The sequence below is a fragment of the Lepidochelys kempii genome, chromosome 7 (assembly GCF_965140285.1).
Source record: "Lepidochelys kempii isolate rLepKem1 chromosome 7, rLepKem1.hap1, whole genome shotgun sequence".
Taxonomy (NCBI): Eukaryota; Metazoa; Chordata; order Testudines; family Cheloniidae; genus Lepidochelys; species Lepidochelys kempii.
The window spans coordinates 30007299-30028715 of record NC_136386.1 but is presented as its reverse complement, the minus strand read 5'-3'; the positions used below and the strand labels follow the sequence as shown (position 1 = coordinate 30028715).

At 59.2% G+C, this 21417-nt stretch overlaps 2 protein-coding genes and 1 non-coding gene across 6 annotated transcripts; 1 reads left to right on the top strand and 2 right to left on the bottom strand.

Annotated features, from left to right (window-relative positions):
• Nucleotides 1–90: 90 nt before the first annotated feature.
• B4GAT1 (beta-1,4-glucuronyltransferase 1) lies at nt 91–4539 on the bottom strand. Of its 2 annotated transcripts, XM_073351639.2 has the most exons (3): nt 3303–4539; nt 1365–1463; nt 1070–1154 (listed from the first exon to the last, which is right to left on the bottom strand). In XM_073351639.2, exons 1-2 carry the CDS (start codon nt 4383–4385, stop codon nt 1410–1412), a joined length of 1137 nt encoding a protein of 378 aa, XP_073207740.1. In that variant the 5' UTR covers nt 4386–4539; the 3' UTR covers nt 1070–1154; nt 1365–1409. The 2 variants fall into 2 exon arrangements, with proteins under 2 accessions (XP_073207739.1, XP_073207740.1); XM_073351638.2 differs by lacking the exon at nt 1365–1463 and having other exon boundaries at nt 91–1154; nt 3303–4537.
• A 307-nt stretch (nt 4540–4846) lies between these two features.
• Nucleotides 4847–4928, top strand: TRNAS-GCU (transfer RNA serine (anticodon GCU)). The gene has a single exon. It is a non-coding gene; the product is annotated as a tRNA-Ser (tRNA).
• Nucleotides 4929–9073: 4145 nt separating this feature from the next.
• On the bottom strand, nt 9074–19105 carry SLC29A2 (solute carrier family 29 member 2). 3 transcript variants are annotated; one of them, XM_073351630.2, is made up of 14 exons: nt 18699–19105; nt 17893–18163; nt 14931–15039; nt 13733–13814; nt 13271–13461; nt 12626–12765; nt 12069–12203; nt 11754–11872; nt 11321–11405; nt 10699–10919; nt 10380–10485; nt 10111–10196; nt 9672–9871; nt 9074–9278 (listed from the first exon to the last, which is right to left on the bottom strand). In XM_073351630.2, exons 3-14 carry the CDS (start codon nt 14957–14959, stop codon nt 9167–9169), a joined length of 1506 nt encoding a protein of 501 aa, XP_073207731.1. In that variant the 5' UTR covers nt 14960–15039; nt 17893–18163; nt 18699–19105; the 3' UTR covers nt 9074–9166. The 3 variants fall into 3 exon arrangements, with proteins under 3 accessions (XP_073207731.1, XP_073207735.1, XP_073207734.1); XM_073351634.2 differs by having other exon boundaries at nt 11754–11851; XM_073351633.2 differs by lacking the exon at nt 17893–18163.
• Nucleotides 19106–21417: the final 2312 nt, after the last annotated feature.

Here is a 21417-nt window from a genome sequence, read left to right as displayed (position 1 = left end):
ATATCTAGTGAGCCAAGCCCTGTGTGGGATAGATAAGTTCCAGCCACGGCCCCCAGCACCACAGAAAGGACCCACAGCAGGACACAGCCATGAGGAGATGCCCCTGGCCTCCACATACTTTATTGTTCTAAGGCTTGCACTCAGGGGGATTGAATGCCAGGCCATTTCCTACAGTGGGGTAAGAGCACTCTGCCAGCCCCATCCAAGCAGCATTGAGCATCTTCATAAATTAAGCCTCATGCCCCCTGCCCTCAGGAGGTAGGTCAGTGCGTTAATTTCCATTTTACAAAAAGGGGAAAGATGAGCTGCAGAAAGGGGAGGGGACTTGGTGGAGGGCAAATAGAATCAGTGACAAAACTGGGAACAGAACCCAGGAGTCCCGACTTTCAGCCCCTCATTCTTTAACCACTAGGGCCTACTCTCCATTCAGAGATAGGGAAAGATCCCACAAGTCCTGACTCCCCACCCCCCTTCTCTAATCCCTATACTAGCTCCCACCCCACAGCCACCTACAGAAAGGGAGAGGGGGATGCTGAGTCCAGAACAGCCCCTTTCTCCCTGCTCAAGAAGGGAAAGAATCATAACAAGGGAGCTGCTGAGGGAGGAAACAGCTGTCCTCTGCCCACACATGCCGGAGCGGGAGGTCCTCTGTTCTGACAGCCTGCTGTTCAATGGGAAATTGGGGAGGAGAATGCTGAAGTATATTGGGGGAGGAGATACAGGAATCCATGACCCCAGCAACAGGTTGGGGCAGGTGAAGGATCCAGTGTGATGTAGCTGGAAAGATTCCCCCCTAGCTATAAACCTCTGTCCGATGTGGGGGTTAATGACTCAATGGAAAGGGGGGGCGTTGTAGGCCCAGATTGGGCAGGGCCCCCTAAAAACACTATGACACCAAAGCTACAGATGAAGGGTCATGGGGAAGGCAGGTCTGAGGAGCTGTGCCAGAGATGGCAGGACCATCAGCAGCGGTGCATTGAGCTAGGGTACTTCAGCTTCAGCTCCTGCTTGAACTGGCGGAAGAGCACCTTATTGCGCTGATTCTCGGCATCCTTCTGTGCATGGAACTCGCTCGGCACCTTGAAGCCCTTGTGCACCAGGAAAGCATTGTTCAGTACTGAGAAACTGTACCCGGCCACATGGAGCTCACATGCCTGTGAAAGGGGACAGGAGAGCTGTGAAGGAGAGACCAGGGTAATCCCCATCCCCACCAGACTCTGAAATCTGTTACATTGAGGGCTGAAAAGCAGCCACCTCTAGAGTGGAGTGCAGGGGCTATTTATACTGGGATCATTCTCCTGGGACTAAGATGCAGCCACCTCGGGGGTGAGGCACTGGAGCTGTTTTATACAAGGATCCCTCACCCAGAGCTCGGATACAGTGTGGGATGTGGGGGCTATTTCACAGCTTCACAGAGCACTACAGTTCAGCACAGGAAGTGGAAATTCTCCACTGGATGGAAACTGTAGGAAAAGGGACAAATGGTTGTTAGTAAGCACAAGGGGCCAAGGCTCATTTTACATCTCACTGGACAGATCGCACTTCAGGGTGTACAGCAACCCCGGTGCAGCCCTGGCATTGGGAACAGTACTGACTGTAAGGTGAAAGCACCTCTTACTGAACCCCCCACCCTGCTTCCTGCAGCACATTGCCCCCTACATTGTGCTGTTTCTCCCCCCAGCCAGTAAATACCCATGACCTAGGGCTGGATCAGGGCCAAAGCCCCCTTGCCAGGAAGGAAATATTCACTTCTTACACCTTGCCCAGGTGTCTCACAGGGCCATGTTTGCGCAGGGCCGGTGTAACCACTAGGCGAACTACACGGCTGCCTAGGGCGCCAAGATATGGGGGCACCAAAAAGCGGTACCCCAAAATATTTTTTTACACTATTGCTTAGGGGCAGGTACCTGTCAGTCTCCAACGCTCGGGCCGTGCCAGGGCCAGCAGCCTCTTCACCTTGGAGTCTCCGCTGCTTGCCCGGCGGCCACTCCTCCTCTCAGGCTCCCCAGCCACTGCTGCCGCGGCCGCCCAGAAGGACGTGGGCGGGGGGCTTCGCCACGGAGGAGGCGCAAGGGGCTGGGCTCGGCTGGGGCCCTGCACCTGCCAGCCGAGAGCAGCAGGAACCGGGTGCCGCTCGGGGGGAGCCAGGTGGTCTGAGCCCAGGGCTGTGGCAGCCTCCACAGCAGCAGGGGCATGCAGGGAGCGTAGGCGCCCTGGGCTCGGGCCGCCTGGCTCCCCCCAGGTGGCACCCGGTTCCTGCTGGTCTCGGCCAGCAGGTGCGGAGCCCCAGCTGAGCCCAGTCCCTTGCATCTCCTCTGCGGCAGTGCCCCCCGCTCGCGTCCTCCTGGGCGGCCTGAGAGGAGGAGTGGCCCCCAGGCAAGACTCTGAGGTGAAGAGGCTGCTGGCCCTGGCGCGGCCTGAGCGCTGGAGACTGACAGATACCTGCCCCTGCCCCATCCCGGTACCGCCTGCCCCCCAGCCCAGTGAGCGTTACCTGCCCCACCAGCTTCAGTGCCCTGCCCCATACTGTCAGCCACCCCAAGCTCACTGTGACACCAGCACCCCTTGGCAAAGGGCCCCGTGATCTTCACAAACAGCTGTCACCGCAGGCCTGACAAACTCACTGCACCCCACATGTGTCTTACAGGGCACTTACCCACAAAGAGGAACGTGGAAGGGATCTACACAAAGCTGGTAACTTGTCAAGAGTGAGAATCTTTGTGAGATGTGTGCATGGGTAATATTGAAGGAATAATGTATTTACCTTAAAAGTCTGCTTTACAGACTTGGAGTAGAAATTAGTCACCAGGAGATAATGGCCCTTTGGGGCAAGGGGGATTTGTCACCCTGTCTAACGTGGCTGGCAAGGCTCAATTGTTTAGCTTTGCACAATAGTAAGACTTTGAATGGGACACCACCAGAGGCAATGGCAAACAATTGAAACACCTTAAAGGTAAAAAAGAAACATTACAACAGCCGTTACCCCGTTCTGACAGGCTGTTTATAATGCTAAGTTTACTAGTTTTTGGAGGTTGTCGGGGGTGGGGGGGTGTGCAAGGTGGAAGTTTTGCCTAGGGCTCAAAAGATCCTTGCAGCAGCCCTGTGTTCGGGTGCCCTCTATGAGGCTCAGTGAGCATAACCTGAAGTGCCTAGTGATCAGGAGAGCACCTGGCTGAGACTTCCCAGACTTGTTTCACCCACAGGTCAAGGACACCCTGCTCCATCTCTTGGGGTGGCTGGGTGTATATCTGGGGCTGGCTCCCATGGCACAAATGCCTCCCCATGCCCGGTGAAGCAGGTACCTGGCTGATGCGGTTGAACCCATACTGCTTGAATCTTTCATCATAGGGTGGCACAGAGTTGGCACTGATGTAGAAGGGCTCCCAGGGGTCCCTCCACTCCACGGTGTAGGCAATGTTCAGGGAACTGCCTGGAGGCAGATTCAGCCAGCGTGAGTAGTTGGTCGGGGCCTGGCAGCGTGGGCAGAGCTCCTCGTAGAACGGCCGGATCTCCCCCACCTGATACAGCTGCAGCAGCTCGGCCTTGGCACCTGGGAGGCGCCGGGTGTGCCGGATCTCAAAGGCGGGCACCACGAAGACGCCGGGTGGCCCCTCAGCACCCAAGGTTGCAGCTAGCGCCAGGAAGTCCTCACGCAACCCCTCGCTGGGCAGCATGTCCACGTCCAGCACGAGCGTGTAGTGCCCCGTGGCCGCCCCCCGCGCCACATTGCGCAGCAGGTTGTTGGGGTATGAGGCGTTGGCGCCCAGGGCGTAGTTACGCCGGCCCGCCCCGGCCCGGGCCAGCTTGGCGAAGACATCCCCACAGGCCTTGAGCCGGGCAAACTCCGCCCGGTCCTCTAGCTCGGGGAAGGCGGCCAGGTCCCCCGAGTGGCACACCAGGTGGGCCCTCACCAGCTGCCGCACTGGCCCGCACAGCGCCCCCAGGGCGTAGAGCATCAGCGTGGCCAGCCGCACCTCGGCGGGGCCCGGCGCAAAAAGCGCCACGGAGACCGGGCCCTGCCAGCGCCCCACCAGCTCCTGCAGCTGGTGCAGGTTGCTCAGGCTGGTGTGGGTGGCGAGCACCAGGTCGGGCGCCCGCCCCGCCCGCTCCGGGGGCCCCAGCATGTCCGTGTAGATCCGGTACTGCCCGCTGGCATCCAGCCGCCCGCCGCTGGCCAGGGCGCGCTTCAGCTGCCCCTTCTGCTGCTCGCTGGGCCGGCCGGGCGCCTCGCCCCGGCGCCCCCCGAACAGCTCCGAGTAGCGGGAGCGCTGCTGGCGGCCGTGGAGCCCCGAGAGCAGGGACAGGTAGAGCAGCTGCAGCAGGGCCGCCAGCGCCAGCGCCCACAGCAGCGCCTTGAAGAAGGAGCATCTGGCGGGGCCCTGCATCCCCGCTCAGGCCCGGCGCGCCGCGCCCATGCTCGCCAGGGGGGACCGGCGCAGGCAGCTGCAGCTCCCGGCCCTTCCATGCAGCCAGCCGGGGGCCGGGAATGGAGGCGCCCGTCGCTGCGGCAGCGCGCCACCTACCCTAGGGAGGAGCCACTGCAGGCCGGCTCGCCACCGCGCCCCGCCCGCCGGGGACAGGGGGCGCCGGGGGAGTGTCGGGGGAGGGGGGGGGGGGTTTCTGACCATTGCACGGGACTGGCTCGCGCGCCTCCGGCTGCATCCGGGCCGGGCTCAGATGGGGCAAGGGGCGGACAGGGAGGGGGAGGGTGTCCGGGCAAGGGGATGTGTGCAAAAGGCAGCGCAGGGGGAATCAACCCCTCTGCACACAGACCCTCCGCGTCCCGCGCACTCTTGGGCCCGCTCACACAGTCTCAGGGGTATGGCTGGGATGGCAAGAGAAACCAGACGAGGTGGCCGAGTGGTTAAGGCGATGGACTGCTAATCCATTGTGCTCTGCACGCGTGGGTTCGAATCCCACCCTCGTCGCTCTCTTTTTGGGAAGAAGGTTCAACGTGCATTATTTTCTGGACTGATTCTGGAAGAAAGAGGGTGGGGGATGTTCGCCGCCTTACGGGTATGAGAGCTGCGTCTGCTGTTCAACTTGTCTCATTCTTCCTCCATTCATGCAATAAAGTCTCCTCTCAGCCCCTGGGGTTAAAGCTGGCGGGGAGGGGTGTGCAATAAAATTCCCCCCTCAGTATCAGGGGCCCCAACAGGTGCATTTGGGGTGGGTGAAATGACACACTGGAACCCGGATAGCCCACAGTAGATCGAATGGGTGCGGGGGTCTATTGGGCGGGCGGCTGGGAATTGTATTAGACTCCCCAATACACTGCCCTAGGACTATGAAAGCGAGCTATCCGTGGGGTGCAGGTAGGGCAGCCAACAACCCCTGCCTAGACGAAGGCAGAGGGCAGGGGATCTGTCACTCACCGGAGGGGCCGAATGGGAGACCTCTGGATGGGATGGATGGTCCTCCTCATTCGGGCATAAGTGGGGCCTCGCTGTGTCCTCCCCCTTGAAAGATGTGGAAACTGAGGCAGAGAGCTGGGGAGGAACACACCCAGACAATCAGTGGCTGAAGGGGGACTGGTTTCAGAGTAGCAGCCGTGTTAGTCTGTATTCGCAAAAAGAAAAGGAGGACTTGTGGCACCTTAGAGACTAACCAATTTATTTGAGCATGAGCTTTCGTGAGCTACAGCTCACTTCATCGGATGCATACTGTGGAAACGGCAGAAGACATTATATACACAGAGACCATGAAACAATACCTCCTCCCACCCCACTCTCCTGCTGGTAATAGCAGATCATCTAGTCTGAACTGCTGTATGGTCCAGGCCAGAGACTGCCACTGGTACCCCTGCACTGAGCCCGGTCACTTGGGTTTGATTACAGCATCTTCCCCCAAGGCAGCCAGGCTGGATTTGAAGACCCCAAGAGATGGAGAATCCACCACTTCCCTTGGCAGTTTGTGCTGCTGGTTAATCACCTGTTCTGTTAAAAACGGGTGCCTTATTTCTCCTTGGAACTCGTCTGGCTTCAGTTGTCACCTCTTGGTTCTTGTTTTGCCTTACTCCGCTAGCTTAAAGAGCCTGTCAGTATTCAGTGTCTTCTCCCCATGAAGGTACTTAGACACCTAGATCAAGCCACCTCCTCATCTTCTCTTTGAGAAGCTAAATGGACTGAGCTCCTTTGTCTCTTGCTACAGCATTTTTCCCATTCATTTGTTTGGCTCTTTCTGCAACCTCTCCAATTTTTCAACAGCTTTTTTATAAATGCAGCCCCCAGAGCTCTGTTAGGTCAAAGAGCCGGTGAGTACTTGGCCTTTTGTCCCCAGAAACGTATACAGAGACTGTAATCCAGTCACCTCTCCTTTTTGGTAAGATGAACCGATAAAGCTTTTTAAGTCTCTCTCTCTCTCTCTCTCTCTCTAATGATTTTGCACACCCCGGGGTGACGTCCATCTAATTTTCTAGTGGAGACCAGCCCTTAGCATAAACCAAGCCCAAGACACCAGCCAGGCATCTATAAAATTGATTCTCCAAACCATCTTCAACCACTGGCAGAGCCTGTCCAGCATCTTGTCTCCAATTGTGGCTGATCTCTGATGCTTCAGAGGAAGGGGGCAGGGGGGAATTATGCGTCAGGGAAAAAAAATTCCCTTCCTGACACCTGCAGGGGGTCAGCCGAAGCCCACAAGTATAATTTGATTAGGCAGTGTCAGGGCTGTGGGTCTAGGGAACCATGTGGGTGACTGGGCTGAGGTCTCTGACTGGAGCTGACTAGAGACAGAACTGCTCCTTAGGATCTGGTTTATGGGACTCCTGGTAGGAGGGATTACCTTGAGGGCTAGCTAACCCTTCCACTAGATGGCAGGTACGTATAATGTAAATAACTCACATGGAACAGTCCTAGATCTGCATGGCTCAGCTACCTGCTCCTACCTAGCGTAGGGGGTGGGGGCAGCAGTGGTACTGGGAGAAGGGGGAGATTTTTACACACACACACACCCTGTCCCCTGCAGTAGTTTAGGCAAAACCAGCAAAGCAGTGCACAGGATGGCACATATCCACACCCAGCCCCACATTGCTATGGGATGGGGACTGTGAGCCTACAGAATACCTGCCCGCTTAGCCTTGGTTTCCCAGTTCCACCACCCCACAATTGCTCTCAGCGGTAAATGGGGAGTTAACCCACAGAGGTCAAGACAAAGCCTTTTAAAAAAACCTCATCACTTTTATTGAAAAAAAAAATCAAACTTATTAAAAAGAGCAAAAAGCAGCCTATGAAATACAGTAAAACAGCCACCCCAGCCCCACACACACACAATAAAGCCAAAGGGGAAAAATGCCGCCATATCCTTCTCTCTCACAGGGATTTCTATTGCACCTGCCACCATGGTATCTGGGCACATCACAAAATGAACTGAATATACCCTCGTGCCCCAGGGAGGGCAGGGCAGTGCTAATATCTCCATTGTACAGATGGGGAAATTGAGGCACAGAGGCTAAGGGACATGCAGGGAATACAGGGCACAGCAGGGAACCAAACCCAGGTCTGCTGAGTCACCAGACCTGCCCATGAGCCACCCTTGAGCTCTTCCAGTAGCACAAAGCTGCCTGCTAGCAGCTGGGCCATGGCTACTGATGCCTGCTGGAGGAATCACTCCTTTGGCTCGGGAGGTCCAAGGTTCGGATCCAAAAGGGGGCGAATCTAACTACCATAAAGTCCTAAAGGTGCAGAGAAGAATCTGGGGGAAGACACAAAGGGGCAGAGGTTCCAGTGGAGAAATTAAACCTTTATGCACCAGAAAGATAACAACAAAAGAGGTTTCTTTCCCTTCTTTGGACGCTGCAGCAGGCAGTGCCCCAGGGCGCTGCCAGGAGGGGATGTGCCAGTCCTGGGGTGCTCATGGAGACCTGGCTGGCAGGCTGAAGAACTGGGACCAGCAGGGGTTGGGAGGGAAGTCCCTTATCCAGGCCATGAGATTATTGTCCTTCAGCACCTTCCACTAAGGGACTCCAAAGTGCTTTACAAACGCAGATTACTCTGTATGTCGGTTTCCCCTGATGTGACCAGCTCTCAGCCCCTCCCTGAGCCCAGAGTAGAACCCAAGAGTCCTGGGTCTCAGCCACACCTACTCTACTATTATTTATCTAGCACCTAAGGCAGGGGGGTTCTCAAACTGGAGGTCGTCGTGAGGTTATTACATGGGGGGTCATGAGCTCTCAACCTCCACCCCCAAACCTCTAGTATTTATAATAGTGTTAAATACACAAAAAAGTGTTTTTAATTTCTAAGGGGGGTTCGCACTCAGAAGCTTGCTGTGTGAAAGAGGTGACCAGGACGGAAGTTTGAGAACCACTGACCTAAAGCATAGTAGGCACTTTAGAGCCCAGACAAGACCTTGCTCCAAAGAGTTTACAATCAACTGGCCAGCATGTGCCTCCCAGAGCTGGGGACAGAACCCAGGTGTCCTTGCTCCCATCTCCTGTCCTACCCATTAGGCAATATTCCCTCTAAAGGCATTTGCCAGTCAGGAGCCAAGACCCTTATGGGGGTCAGGAGAGAGGGGATATTTAACCCTTTAGAGCCCAGCCAGCAGTCTGGCTTGGATGTGCATTTCTGCAGCAGATGCAAAGCCCCAGCAACCCTTGGGGTCCTCTCCTTCCTCAACCCCAGGGTGAAGGGGCAGGAGTTGGAGACAGAACCCAGGAGTCCTGGGCTCTAACTGAATCTCCAGGCAAAGTGGTATGCAATGGTGTCCCTTTGTGTAACCCATGACACCTCATGGGCTCAGGCCCCCAACTTGGGCTCAGGAGCCAGCCAAAATCAGCCCAGGAGCCCCACAAATAAATACATTAAAAACCCAGATATCTCTTTACATTAACCCTTTCCTCCCCCTCCACACCATTCTATAGACATTCCCTTTGCTGGAATTCCTATGGAATGGTGGTGGGGGGCAACCCCTGATGGGGTATCTGCCTTGCAACAGGAGACTTGGGGGGATGGGGGGGGGGGAGACAGGATACTAATCTTTACACCCACCAGGCTGAGATGATGCCCATGGAAGGAAAGGGGGAAGTCAAGAGGTACCAGCCCCCCTCCTATGCAAAGCCCCCCTGTCCCTCCTATTCCAAGCCCCCCAGTTTGATGGGGTGCACTCAGACGAGCCGCTGGTGATGGTGGATGCTGCAGAAAGATGAGGGGATGGATCTGAGGGCTCACAGCAGGGCCTTGAGGAGGAAGGAGAGCCCCGCCCCACACGACAGCCCTAGTGCCAGGAAGAAGGTCATGATGGCTCCAGCCAGCTCGCTCTCCTGCGGCAGCACCTGCCTATGGGGCGAGAGAGGACACAGCTGAGAACCACACACCACTCCCCAACATGCAGAGAAACCCAGCACTGAGACGCAGCCACTTCTCGGGTGGGCTGTGAGAGCTGTTTACATCAGGATCCCTCTCCTTGAGCTGAGATGCCACTCTGACCGCGCTGGGAGAGCGCCCCCTACAGACCTCCCCCTGCAGTGCAGCACAGCACCCCTCTAAACAACACTGGGGCATTGGGCTCAGCACCGACTGCGAGGGGAGAGCACCCCCTAGAAACCTTCCCCACCCTGTTTCCTGCAGTTCAGAAAAGCGCCCCCTCGCAGCACACTGGGGCATTGCGCTCAGCACTGACTGCGCTGGGAGAGCGCCCCCTACTGAGCCCCGACCCTGGGCAGCACTCACTTGGGGGCGAGGCACATGGTGAGCGAGACGAAGTAGCCATTGGAGAGGGAGAAAGGCAGCATGAAGAGGATGAACCAGGCATCCTGGTGGAAGAGCACGGGCAGGCGGGTGCGGGGCTCGGCCTGGCACAGCATCAGCAGAGGCACAAACAGGAAGCGCAGGCCCACCAGCAGGGGGAGTAGCCATAGCCTCTTCTCTGGCTGGAGAGCAGCAAGGGGGGGGGGGGGGGGGAGTCAGAGTGGGAGGGAAACCTGGCAATCATGGGCTAATCTCCCCCATGCAGACCCAGTGCAGGATTGTGCCCCCCCAATGTCACCCACTCCATTAAGCCCTCCCTTTGCCCCAAAGGTTCACCGCCGATGGAGGCTGCCGATTCCCCCCCCCCACCCCTGCCAATGAGTGCAGAGCTTGGCCAGGGGCTGGGTGTCCCCCCACTCACCCAGAGGCAGCATGAGGTGACGCTGCGGCCCATCCAGTCCATCACGTTGAACAACAAGAAGCAGCAGACAGGGGTGAAGAACTCACCTGCGTGAAGGGGGGAAGAGTTGGGGAACAGGACATGAGGCTTTCATCTCTAGGGAGCGCCTGCTCCAGCCCAGCCCTGGGGCATCAAATCACAGCACCACCCAGAGCCAGGGATTCACGCCAGGAGTGCTGGCTCCCAGCCCCCCCATGTTCTGACCGTGAGACCCCACTCCCTATACTCACTCCACTTCCTGCTCTCCGAGGTGCTGGTGACGGTAGCAGTGATGGCAGGGAACACGGACAGGGTGACAGTGAAAACCATGACAATGCAGAGTGCCAGCAGCCAGATCTGCAGGGGGGTGGGAAGACAGTCAGAGCCAGCTGGGCCCCACCCCCAATAGCTCCAGAACCCCTCAATGAGACGCAGCTGCCTGCAGGGGGTAAGGCAGGGGCGGTTTACCCAGGGATCCCTTGCCTGGCACTGAGATGCAGCTACCTCTGGGATGGGGCATTGGGGCTGTTTATAGGGTACCACAGGGACTCTTCCCCCAATCCCCCTTACCTTTCGGAGCACACCGAACACCGACGGTCTCTCTGGTCCCGGCCCCCTGTTCTGGGAATTGGCGGCAGTCCCATTGTGCAGGGCGAAGGCTCCCTTCCCGGAGCTCTCCACGCTGATCTCTTCCAATGTCCTGAACGTCCCGTTAACCATTCCCACCATTGGCTTCTCCGGGCCCTGCGGCTCCTCCCCAGGCCTCTCCAACTGGTCCCCACTCTGTTCCTCTGGGGACACAGGGAAGAGAGGCAGTGTACAGAGATCCCAGAGGTCTTCAGCTAGCCTGGGCATAGCGAGGGGTTTGGACACCACCCTTTGCAGCACGAGAGCGTATGATAAAGTGCCTGGGTGTACCAGGGGGTGTGACACCCCATACGGCGTGCAACAGGGTCTGTGTGCAAGGTGTCAGCACAGAACGTGGGCACATGAGGAGCCGGGGCAAGGCGGGTGAGCACAGCACGTGGGCACATGAGGAGCCGGGGCAAGGCGGGTGAGCACAGCACGTGGGTGTGAGCGGCCTCACCTGCCCACTCGCACCCTGCCCCCCAATGAGCCCTCTCCCAAGCTGCGGGCAGCGAGGTGTCCCCCTGCTGCAAAGGGCCCTACAGCTCCCCAGGGCCTAGCGTACCAGGGCCCAGCAGCCCAGCCTTGGTCTCCAACTCATTGCGTGGGTCACGCTGCCAACTCCGCTCCATGTAGTGACGGAAGAAAGCCTGCAGGGGGCGACAGGACAGGAGCAGGTCTGTGGAAGGGGCACACATCTGACCCCAGGGCACCACACCCATGTCCCTACAATCCCCCCATTGCTAATACACAACCCCCCGGCTGTTACACACTGCCCCCCACTCCCCCAACAGCCCCATCCCAAAGCCCTAACCTCCCCCACATGGGTCCAGCCAGCTAGGGACACTGCTGGGACACTGCTTTTATAAGTCCCCAACCCCCTGGGGCCTGGCACACCCACACCCACTGCTTGCATCCCCAGCCGGCTTGGAGCCAGCGCCCCCCAGAGGGGAAAGTCCCTATGCCACATTCCCCGCCCCGGCGGTGCAGCATCTCACCATACGGGGCAGCATCAGATAGCAGACAATGGAGATCAGGGTCCCGACACAGGGGGTGATGAAGTAGCTCAGGGCAGACGTCTGCGCATCCACACCACCTGAAACAGCCAGCACAGCACCTGGAGCAAGAGCGCGCAGACAGCATGATGGGGCGCTGAGCCCAATGTCCCACTGCAGCACTAGGGGGCGCTGTGCTGCAGGGAGGGAGGACTCAGTAGGGGGCGCTCTCCCCTCACACTCAGTGCTAGGGCTGGGGCTCAGTTGGGGAGCAGGAGAGGGGCTGCGGGTGGCGAGGCGGATCCCCGTCATACTCACTAGCCATGGAAAGCAGCATGGCACTGGCGGCGAAGGTCCCGGCCATGCCCTGGCCGCTCAGGAAGCGTGTGCTGTAGCCCTGGGGCAGGGTGCCCAGCTGCCCGAACAGGCTGCCTTGCAGGACGGCGCAGAAGGCTAGGTAGAGACACAGTGGGTCAGAACTGCCCCCACGGCCCCGGGGACCCCCAGTGCCATGGGAGGAGGAGGCGGGAATACTGAGCCCAGCCCCCTCCCTGCCAATCCCCTGGGAGTTAACCCTTAGCTTCCCCCCCCACACAAAAAATACACCATGCCCTCGCTGCCCCCTCCCCCACACCATCATCAGTCGCATCTCCCACGTGGGTGCACAACCCCATCATGGACCCCCCTAGCTCCCTTTTGGCTCCAATCCCCCTGCATTCAGTGGGCTGTGAGTCACTGTATTTGGCCCCATAGGGGCACAATGGAAGGAGAAGCTTTGCAGACCCGCTCCCCACCCTCCCAAGCCAACCAGCCCCTCAGCCTTGGGGCTCCGGAGAGGGGAAAGCCCCTGTGTCCCATTCCCCGCCTCCACTCACAGTTAATGAACCACACAGAGCCTATGGTGATGGAGAAGAAGCTGTGGGGGGGCATTTCCACCCTGACCAGCACGGCTGTGAGGATGAAGAGGAGGAGGATGCCACTCATGCTGCCGAGGACCCGCACCTTGTCCGGGATGCTGCGGTGGGAGGGGGAGCAGGTCAGAGCCCCAGGGGTCTCACCCATCACTCCGGGGCTGACTCAATGTTGGGCCGCTGGTGCCTTGTCGCCCCATCAGCCCTGACTGCAGGGGGGCCAGCTCAACGAGACCACAGGGGTGTGTGGGAGGGAGAGGGACCCTCTGGCTTCCCTGCTAGCCCCTGCGGTGGGGATGGGGCACTGGTGCTGTTTATAAAGGGACCCCACCCATCCCGGTGCTGAGGTTGTCAGGATTAGAAGCCCCTGGAACTGCAGGGGGCTGCGGGTCAGAGCTAGGGGTGAGTGGGGGAGCCTGAGGCTGGGATCGCAAGGGGCTGGAGTCAGGACTGAGAGGCACCGGCAGAGCTGGGAGGAGGGGGAACCCCGGGCTGGGGTCAGGACTGAGATGCCCCGGCAGAGCTGGGGGGTAGGGACGAGCCCCGGGCTGGGATCGCAGGGGGCTGGGATCAGGACTGAGAAGCCCTGGCAGGACCAAGGTCTCTCACCATTGGTAGAGGAAGGAGTTGAGCAGGGTGAAGAGAAGCAGCGGAAGCTGGGAGAGCAGCGTGAGCCAGTTGTTGAAGTCAAAGTCATCCCGGGCTGGGGCTGGCTGCGTCCCAGAGCTGTTCCCCCAAGAGCTGTTCCCACCCGGGCCCACGGACAAGCTGGTCCCCACAATTAGCCGGGCCTGGAAATACTGTGGGGTAGAGACGAGGTGAGATGGGGCTGCAGCCCTGCTGCCCACACAGCCCCAGGGGCACCTCCCACACTGAGCCACCCTCCCCTAAGCCCCGGCAAAGACCCCCACATGCAGGGCTGCACACCTGTCCCCCCAATGCTCCCCCTCCCTTAGCCCAGCACCCCACTTCCCCTCCTCCTCCCCGCAGCACTGTACCTGCCCCTTGCCTACACCAGCCCCCTCAGCCCCTCCCATCCCCCCAGAGCTCCATGGCACTCAGGGTCGGTACCGGGATGGCCGTGATGAAGAAGTTCCAGGGCAGGAGGGTGCCCAGACCCAGGATGAAGATGATGATTCCTACAGCATGAAACCTGGGGGAAGAGACACCATCACCATGGGAACAAGGCCTTCCCCCTCTAGGGGGCACTGGCTCTGACCCCGCCCCAGGCTGGTGGGGGACTGGCATCTGGGGCATTTCCCTTCTGTGGGCACAGAGAGGGACTCAGTCTTGGTGGCACGTTCAGTCCCCGGTCAGCCAGCTGGGGCTCCCTCCTGAGGGACTGGGCTGAGCCCAGCAAACTTGCCTCAGGTGGGGCCCCGATTGGGGATGGTTTCCATTTAGGACCCAGCTATGTGGGGTGCAGGGACTAGAATCCTCATGGACCTCCCTGCTCCAATCCAGGCTACCAAGCCAGGCACCCTCCCCGCCTGCCACCACCCTCTTTCCTGGCTCTGCTGCTCATACCTGGACAGGTAAATCTCTTTCCCAACTCAGAGATCTGCAATTCTCCACCCACTCCTCCCCCAAGCTGCCCCCAGAGTGGGATGGGGTGGGGACTGCACACTGCCTTACGTCCGAGCCAGGGATAGAACCCAGAGTCCCCTGGCTGCCAGCTCTCCCCTCCTCCGCCTGCCCGCTCTAACCCACCATACCCCACTCCCCTCCCAGAACTGGGGATAGAACCCCGGAGTCCTGGCTCCCAGCCCCCATCTGCTTGAACCACTAACCCCACTCCCCTTGCTCTGCAGTCATTTCTCATTAGCTCCAGGGAGCACTGACTGCATAGCTAATGGGGGTCCCCTCCCTGAGGGCCTGCGGGGATGGGTCAGGGTGGTGGTGTTAGGCATGGTCCGCGGCTCGACCCCTCCTCCCGCCCCCATTATGGGTGGGTTCAGGGAGCACGAGTGCCTTGGTTTGACCAAGGTTTTACCGAGTGGGCAGGGTGGCCACTTATCTCCCACCCTGCTCCTTTACTCCCAGGGTGTCCATGGGGCAGCCCCTTTCCCTCCCCAGCCCACACATGAGTCTGGCACAGAACCCAGGTGTCCTGACTCCCAGCCTCTCTCACCCCTCCCCACCTGAGCCCCACAGGACACAGCCCCTGGGGGATGGTGGTCCCAGAGTACGTCCCCTGCCCAGGCAGAGCTCCACCCCCACACGGAGGGTGCCCAGGGTCTGTTGTTGGCAAAGGGGAGCTGCCACTCACTGGTCCTTGGGCTTGTCCTGTCGAGCCATCTGGGTACTGCGGGGGATGTCTCCGGGCCTTGTGGGGAGGGAGGGGGCAGTGGACAGCCCTGGCTGGTTCCCTGCAGCACCTAGAACAAAAAACTCTTAATAACAGGGAGGGAGCAGCCCTCAACCCACCAAGGGAGCCCTGGGGGATGGAAAAACACAACCCATGGAGGGGGGATGGGCTTAAGGAGAAACCTGCTCATACAGGGGCCTCACAGGGAGGCTCCCAGCTCCGCTGTGGAAGGCAGGTGAAGACAGAGGCCACCTAACCCCAGGAACAGAAAAAACAGCCCTTGGGTACCCACGTTTCCTTCCAAAGCTAGGATAGGCCCCAGGAATATGGACTCCTGTCCCAGCCCCTGTCCCCTCCCAGAGCTGGGATAGAACCCAGGCTCCTGCCCCTAACTCACTAGACCTCACTCTGCTCCTCAAGCTGGGCATAACACCCAGGAGTTCTGGCTCCTGAGTGCCCCCTACTGAGCACCCTGCAGCACAGCACCCCCCAGCTCCGCACTGGGGCATCGAGACCAGCACACACTGTGATGGGAGAACACCCCCTACCAAGCCCCCATGCACTCCTGCGGCACTGCACCCCCAGCAATGCACGGGGGCACTGCATCCAGCAGTGACACCTAGGGGAGAATGCCCCCTACAGAGACCCTGCCCTGTTCTCTGTAGGACAGCGCCCCCTAGTACCAACTAGGGGCATTGGGCCAGCAGTGACTGTGAGGGGGGGGAGGCCAGCGCAGCGCCCCTAGCACCAGGCCTGCTTGTGAGATTCTCCACCGCATCTCAGCGTGGAGCAGGCATATTTTGAGTCAATGGCGAGGGGGGAGTGACTGTCAGTGCCTCCCAGCGCTGGCAGCAGACCCGGCCCAGGCTTTATTCTATACAGAGCTCCCATTACCTGCTGGGAATCGGCAGGGCATGCCGCTGGCAAACAGCCACAAGTCCCTTCCCTAGCCTGAGGGCCCTGCCTTTGCCTGAGGCATCTCAAGCCCGAAGGACGTGTCCCAGCCTTGATTCAGGTTGTGTCTGTGATGGGGATGAGGCTACAAGCTGCTTTCGCAGTTGTCAGTCAGTTGGGGGTGCCTCTAGGTTCCCCTCTGACCAGCTAAAACAAAACATCACTCCAGCCTGCACAATCTAAACTGAGGGTTTTAACAGGAGACTTGTCTGCACTTTGAAATTTACCAAAATCTCTTCGGGACTGCTCAGCCAATGGTCAAATTAAGACATCAGACCGAACCGGAGAATTCCCTAGGCAGGGTTGGGAGCCTGACACTTCCCATTATAGGACGCTATTGTTAAGTGCTTAAAACTTTGCTAGACTTTAACCAGACAGGCTGAAATTTCACACTCATGTCATCAGGCCAAATATTTTGGGAAAATTTCAGCCATAACAGCTCCGCCATCTTCAAGAATGAGGTTAGGGAACAATGTATGGTTTTGCCCATGTTAACTATATATACACATATTTTGGAGACCTTTACTTTGGCTCTAGCATCCCCATGCTTTGCAGCAGGGACTTTATTTGGCAGAGTGGGCTGTCTGCCAGGGCTGTGCCTTTTGCAATCCCCTCGAAAATCCATCTACCCAAATTTGAAAATATTGCAGTTCACATGTGCTCAGTAGAGCCTCCTTAGAGCGTAACTAACATTTCTAAGAATCCATCCTCACTGGGCATGCTCCATCCTCACAGAGGGCTTGAGCATTCTCCCTCCAGCTCAGGTCTATGGGGCAAAACCAGACCTTTTCCAGGCACTGGAACTGAGAGCCTCTCTCTCTTGGGCGGTCAGTGGGTCCCTTACTGGCACCCAGGCAGAGCGGAGGAGTAAATCACCCAATTCAAATACAGAGGGGACAAGATCCAGATCAGGGGGAATGAAAGGAGTAGACTGGGACAAGGAGCTGGAGGATCAGAGGTCTGCGGTGTGGAGATTGGGACTGACTAGGTGAGGCGAATGGGAGTGGGACAGATTGGAGGGGAGGGGACAGAAGGGGTCAAGCTTGAGGAAAAGGGGCAAGAGCCAGGATCACACTCCTCCCTAGAGCTTGGAATAGAACCTGAGATTCCAGGGTCTGCTGACAGCTGAGGAATGGTGAGACAGCTGTGAAATACACTGGCAAAGTATCCCCCCCCCCCCCCGGGCCACATAGAAGAGAACAGCTATCAATTACTCAATAAGCTCAAGCGGCAGGGACTCCCTGCTGATGACCCATGTGGGTGTCAATAAGATGCCAAATGATAGAATTGGCATTTTTTAAAAAAACCTAGCCAATTACACAAAAAAAATGGCGTGAAAAGAACATTAGCAAGGTTGGAAGGTCAAGCACTAGGAAGTTCCAGAATTAAGGTTGCCCGTGCAGCCTCAATTCAGCCCCTTGTGCGTATTGGATCTGATAGTCTTTAACCACAGTCTGTTTTTCCACACAAGCCCCTGCTGCATTCAGCACACAGGCCGGACCTGCTCTGGGGATGAATTAGAGGTGTGTGGTGAAGGAGGCTGTTGTTCGTGGGACCCTGCCTCCTTTGTTGTAGCAGCTGGCAGGTGAGCAGTGGAGGAGGCAGGGGGCTGCAGGGAGAGGAAGGAGGGGCTCATTATTCAAGTAGGTGAATGCTGCTGTGGAGCACTGGAGTCTGCCCCTGCCTCTGCCACCGAGTTCCTGCGGGCTGCCGGGCAAGTCACTTCACCCAGACTTTAGTGATTGCTAATTGTGTGTTCCTCATTTTCTGGGTGTCTGACTTGAGAGCTTAGGGTCTGATTTGCAGAAGCGCTGAGAACTCACCGCTGCAATTGAAATCAGTGGGAGCTGGGGTTTGAACATATGTTGTTCTATGTAATGCTAATGGCACTGAAGAAACAGATTGTAGCTGACTCAGTGGGTACCCAAAATTAGTGGATACACTTGACCCTAATCGCTCAGTGCCTCACCTGTAACATGGGGGTAATACCCGCCTCTCGCTTATAGAAGTGTTGAGAAGATAAATTCATCAATATTTGACAAGCTCTCAGATACTCTATTTCTGCACGCCATAGAAAAGCCCAGGAGGAAATCAGCAATTCTCTATTCAGGGCAGGGGCTGGGTGGTGTACCCAGGAAGAAGGCCTGGGCACCCATCGAACAGTGAGGAGGAAACAAAATATTGAAGAGCCGCTTGTTTGACTGGCCAGAGGTCACCTGAGCACTGAATGAAGCAGGGTCCTGTGGAGGAAAATAGCATACCGTCATGAAGTTAAAGCCTGTAACATAATGCAGACACCCAGGAGGGCTGGACGCTTTCACTCATAGGGTTTGTATTACTTTGATGCTGCAAATTGTTAAAGTGATGTACCCCTTGTGTGGCTGCAGCTGTCCTGGCACAGAGGTGCATCTAGCACCCACATGGTGCCCTGTTTTCGAACAATGACATTGATTGAGACTAACCAGGAAGAAAAATACCAGAACTTCCCCCCACCACACTCTCCCAAGTCACCCCCCCATACCATCATGCACACACTCTGTAGCCACACACCAACACCCCCCATATTCACTCTGTACACTGCTATGACACCCCTCATTGCCCCCCAAACCTCCCCACAGGAGGGGAACCGAACCTCCCCGACAATCCAGCCACCCCCCACTGCAGACACCCCCGAAGTCCCAACAGCACACTCCAACTGCCCCCTTTACCACCCCTCTGAGGCACCCCGACAATGCAGACCCCCCCCAAGCCAGTGACCCCCAGCACATCCATTACCCTCTATCTCCGGCTGAAATGCCTCTGCACTCCCTCAAGGGCAAAGGGGAGAGTCCTGCCCCCTTACAAAGCCCCCGAGGTCACACGGGGAACGTGTCTTCCGGCTGCGCCGCAGCGCTGCCCAGTGCGACCACGTGTGAAAACGGAACCGCTACGCTGCAGGGGGCAGCGACCTGGTACCGGGCGGCCAGAGGGGTCGGAACCGGTTTGTTCCCTTCGCCCCAGCCCCGCCAGCGGCCCCGCGGAGCCGGCCGGCCGGACCCCCCAGCATGGGGGGTGGGAGAGGGAAGCAATCAGCCGGGCTGCGGCTCCATGGCCCCAGCTAGCGCAGCCCCGTCTCCGTGCGGCGGCTGGTGTGCGCCGGAAACAGCCCAGCCCAGCCCCGCATCCACTTGCCGCCTCGCCCCGCCCCCGGGGTCCCCTAGAGAAGGGTTCGGACCCCAGCGGCCCTTCCCGCCGGCCGGGGATTGGCTGGGCCCTGGCCGGGGCGGGGGTCACTGACACCCCACGGAACACGCAGCGCCGGGGAGCGGAGCAGTTTTAGCCTGGGCTAGCCCCGCCCCCTGGGATCGCCCCCGCCCCGGGAAGGCGCGTTCCAAAGGGTGACGCTGCCCGCGGTAGCACCCCCCCGCCTGGTAAATCTGACACAGCCCGTCCCGACTCACCTGGGCTTAGGGGAGAGGGAGCTGAAGTGGAAGGAAATCGGGTTTAGCGACATGGTCCTCGGATCGGGGGCGGTGAGGTCCCTGCTATGGGGCGCTGCCCCCACCCCGTGCCCGGATCGCAGGGGGGTCCCCGCTCTGGGGCGCTGCCCCCACCCCGTGCCCGAATCGCAGGGAGGTCCCCGCTCTGGGGCGCTGCCGCCACCCCGTGCCCGGATCGCAGGGGGGTCCCCGCTCTGGGGCGCTGCCCCCACCCCGTGCCCGGATCGCAGGGGGGTCCCCGCTCTGGGGCGCTGCCCCCACCCCGTGCCCGAATCGCAGGGAGGTCCCCGCTCTGGGGCGCTGCCGCCACCCCGTGCCCGGATCGCAGGGGGGTCCCCGCTCTGGGGCGCTGCCCCCACCCCGTGCCCGGATCGCAGGGGGGTCCCCGCTCTGGGGCGCTGCCCCCACCCCGTGCCCGAATCGCAGGGAGGTCCCCGCTCTGGGGCGCTGCCGCCACCCCGTGTCTGGATCGCAGGGGGGTCCCCGCTCTGGGGCGCTGCCGTCACCCCGTGCCCGGATCGCAGGGGGGTCCCTGCTCTGGGGCGCTGCCGCCACCCCGTGCCCGGATCGCAGGGGGGTCCCTGCTCTGGGGCGCTGCCGCCACCCCGTGCCCGGATCGCAGGGGGGTCCCCGCTCTGGGGCGCTGCCCCCACCCCGTGCCCGAATCGCAGGGAGGTCCCCGCTCTGGGGCGCTGCCGCCACCCCGTGCCCGGATCGCAGGGGGGTCCCTGCTCTGGGGCGCTGCCGCCACCCCGTGCCCGGATCGCAGGGGGGTCCCCGCTCTGGGGCGCTGCCGCCACCCTGTGCCCGGATCGCAGGGGGGTCCCCGCTCTGGGGCGCTGCCCCCACCCCGTGCCCGGATCGCAGGGGGGTCCCCGCTCTGGGGCGCTGCCCCCACCCCGTGCCCGGATCGCAGGGAGGTCCCCGCTCTGGGGCGCTGCCGCCACCCCGTGCCCGGATCGCAGGGGGGGTCCCTGCTCTGGGGCGCTGCCCCCCATGCCCGGATTGCGGCGGGGCTCCGGGCACCCCCCTGTGGTGCACAGAGAGGCCCTGTTCCCGGGAGGCGGGCAGTGCCAGGCGCTCACTCACCTCCACTTGTTGTTGTTCTTGGTACTTCCCGTTCCCGCCAAAACATGGAAATTTTGACGGGGGGCGGGGCCAGGCTGCATTCTCCAATCACAACCCCCCTACCCCCTCGACCCCTCCTTCTCCAGTCACATCCCACTCCCCTGCAAACCGCTTCCCACTGTAGCTGCCCTGAGCGCCCCGTCCCCAGTCACACACTGCTCCCCCTGGATCCCAGCGGCTCCTGCTGGGACTCTGGGAAAGGGGGTCTCTGCCCTGCTCCACCACTCACCCTGATTGGTGACCTCAGGTAATTTCCTTCCCCTCTCGGTGCCTCAGTTTCCCCCTCCGCTTTTGTCTGTCCGGACTGTGAGCTCTTTGAGGCCAGGACTGTCTCTCCCTGTGTCTCTGTGCTGGGCCCATGGGGCCCCTGGTTCACTCAGCACCCAGCACACTCTTCGCAATGTAGGGCTGGAAGAGACCATGAGAGGTCAGCTAGTCCAGCCCCCTGCACTGCAGCGGGCTCCAGGGAGGTCCCTGATAGATGTTTGTCCAACCAGGTCTTAAAAACCTCCAGTGATGGGGATGCCACAACCTCCTTGGGGGACCTGTTCCGGGGCTTAACTAGCCTTGGGGTTAGCAAGTTTTCCTGAATGTCAAATCTCAATTTCCCTTTCTGCAAACTAAGCTGATTACTTGTCCCATCCTGGTGGTCACAGAGAACAACTGATCACCATCCTCTTTATAACAGCCCTTAGCATAGGTGAACCCCTTTATCTGGTCCCCCTTCCGTTGTCTTTTCTCAAGACTAAACGGGCCCAATTTTTAAAAACTTGCCTCACGGGCCGGGGTTTCTAAACCTCTCATTGTTTCTGTTGCTCTCCTCTGGGCTCTCTCCAATTTGTTCACATCTTTCCTGCTGTGCAGCACCCAGAACTGGACACAGCTCT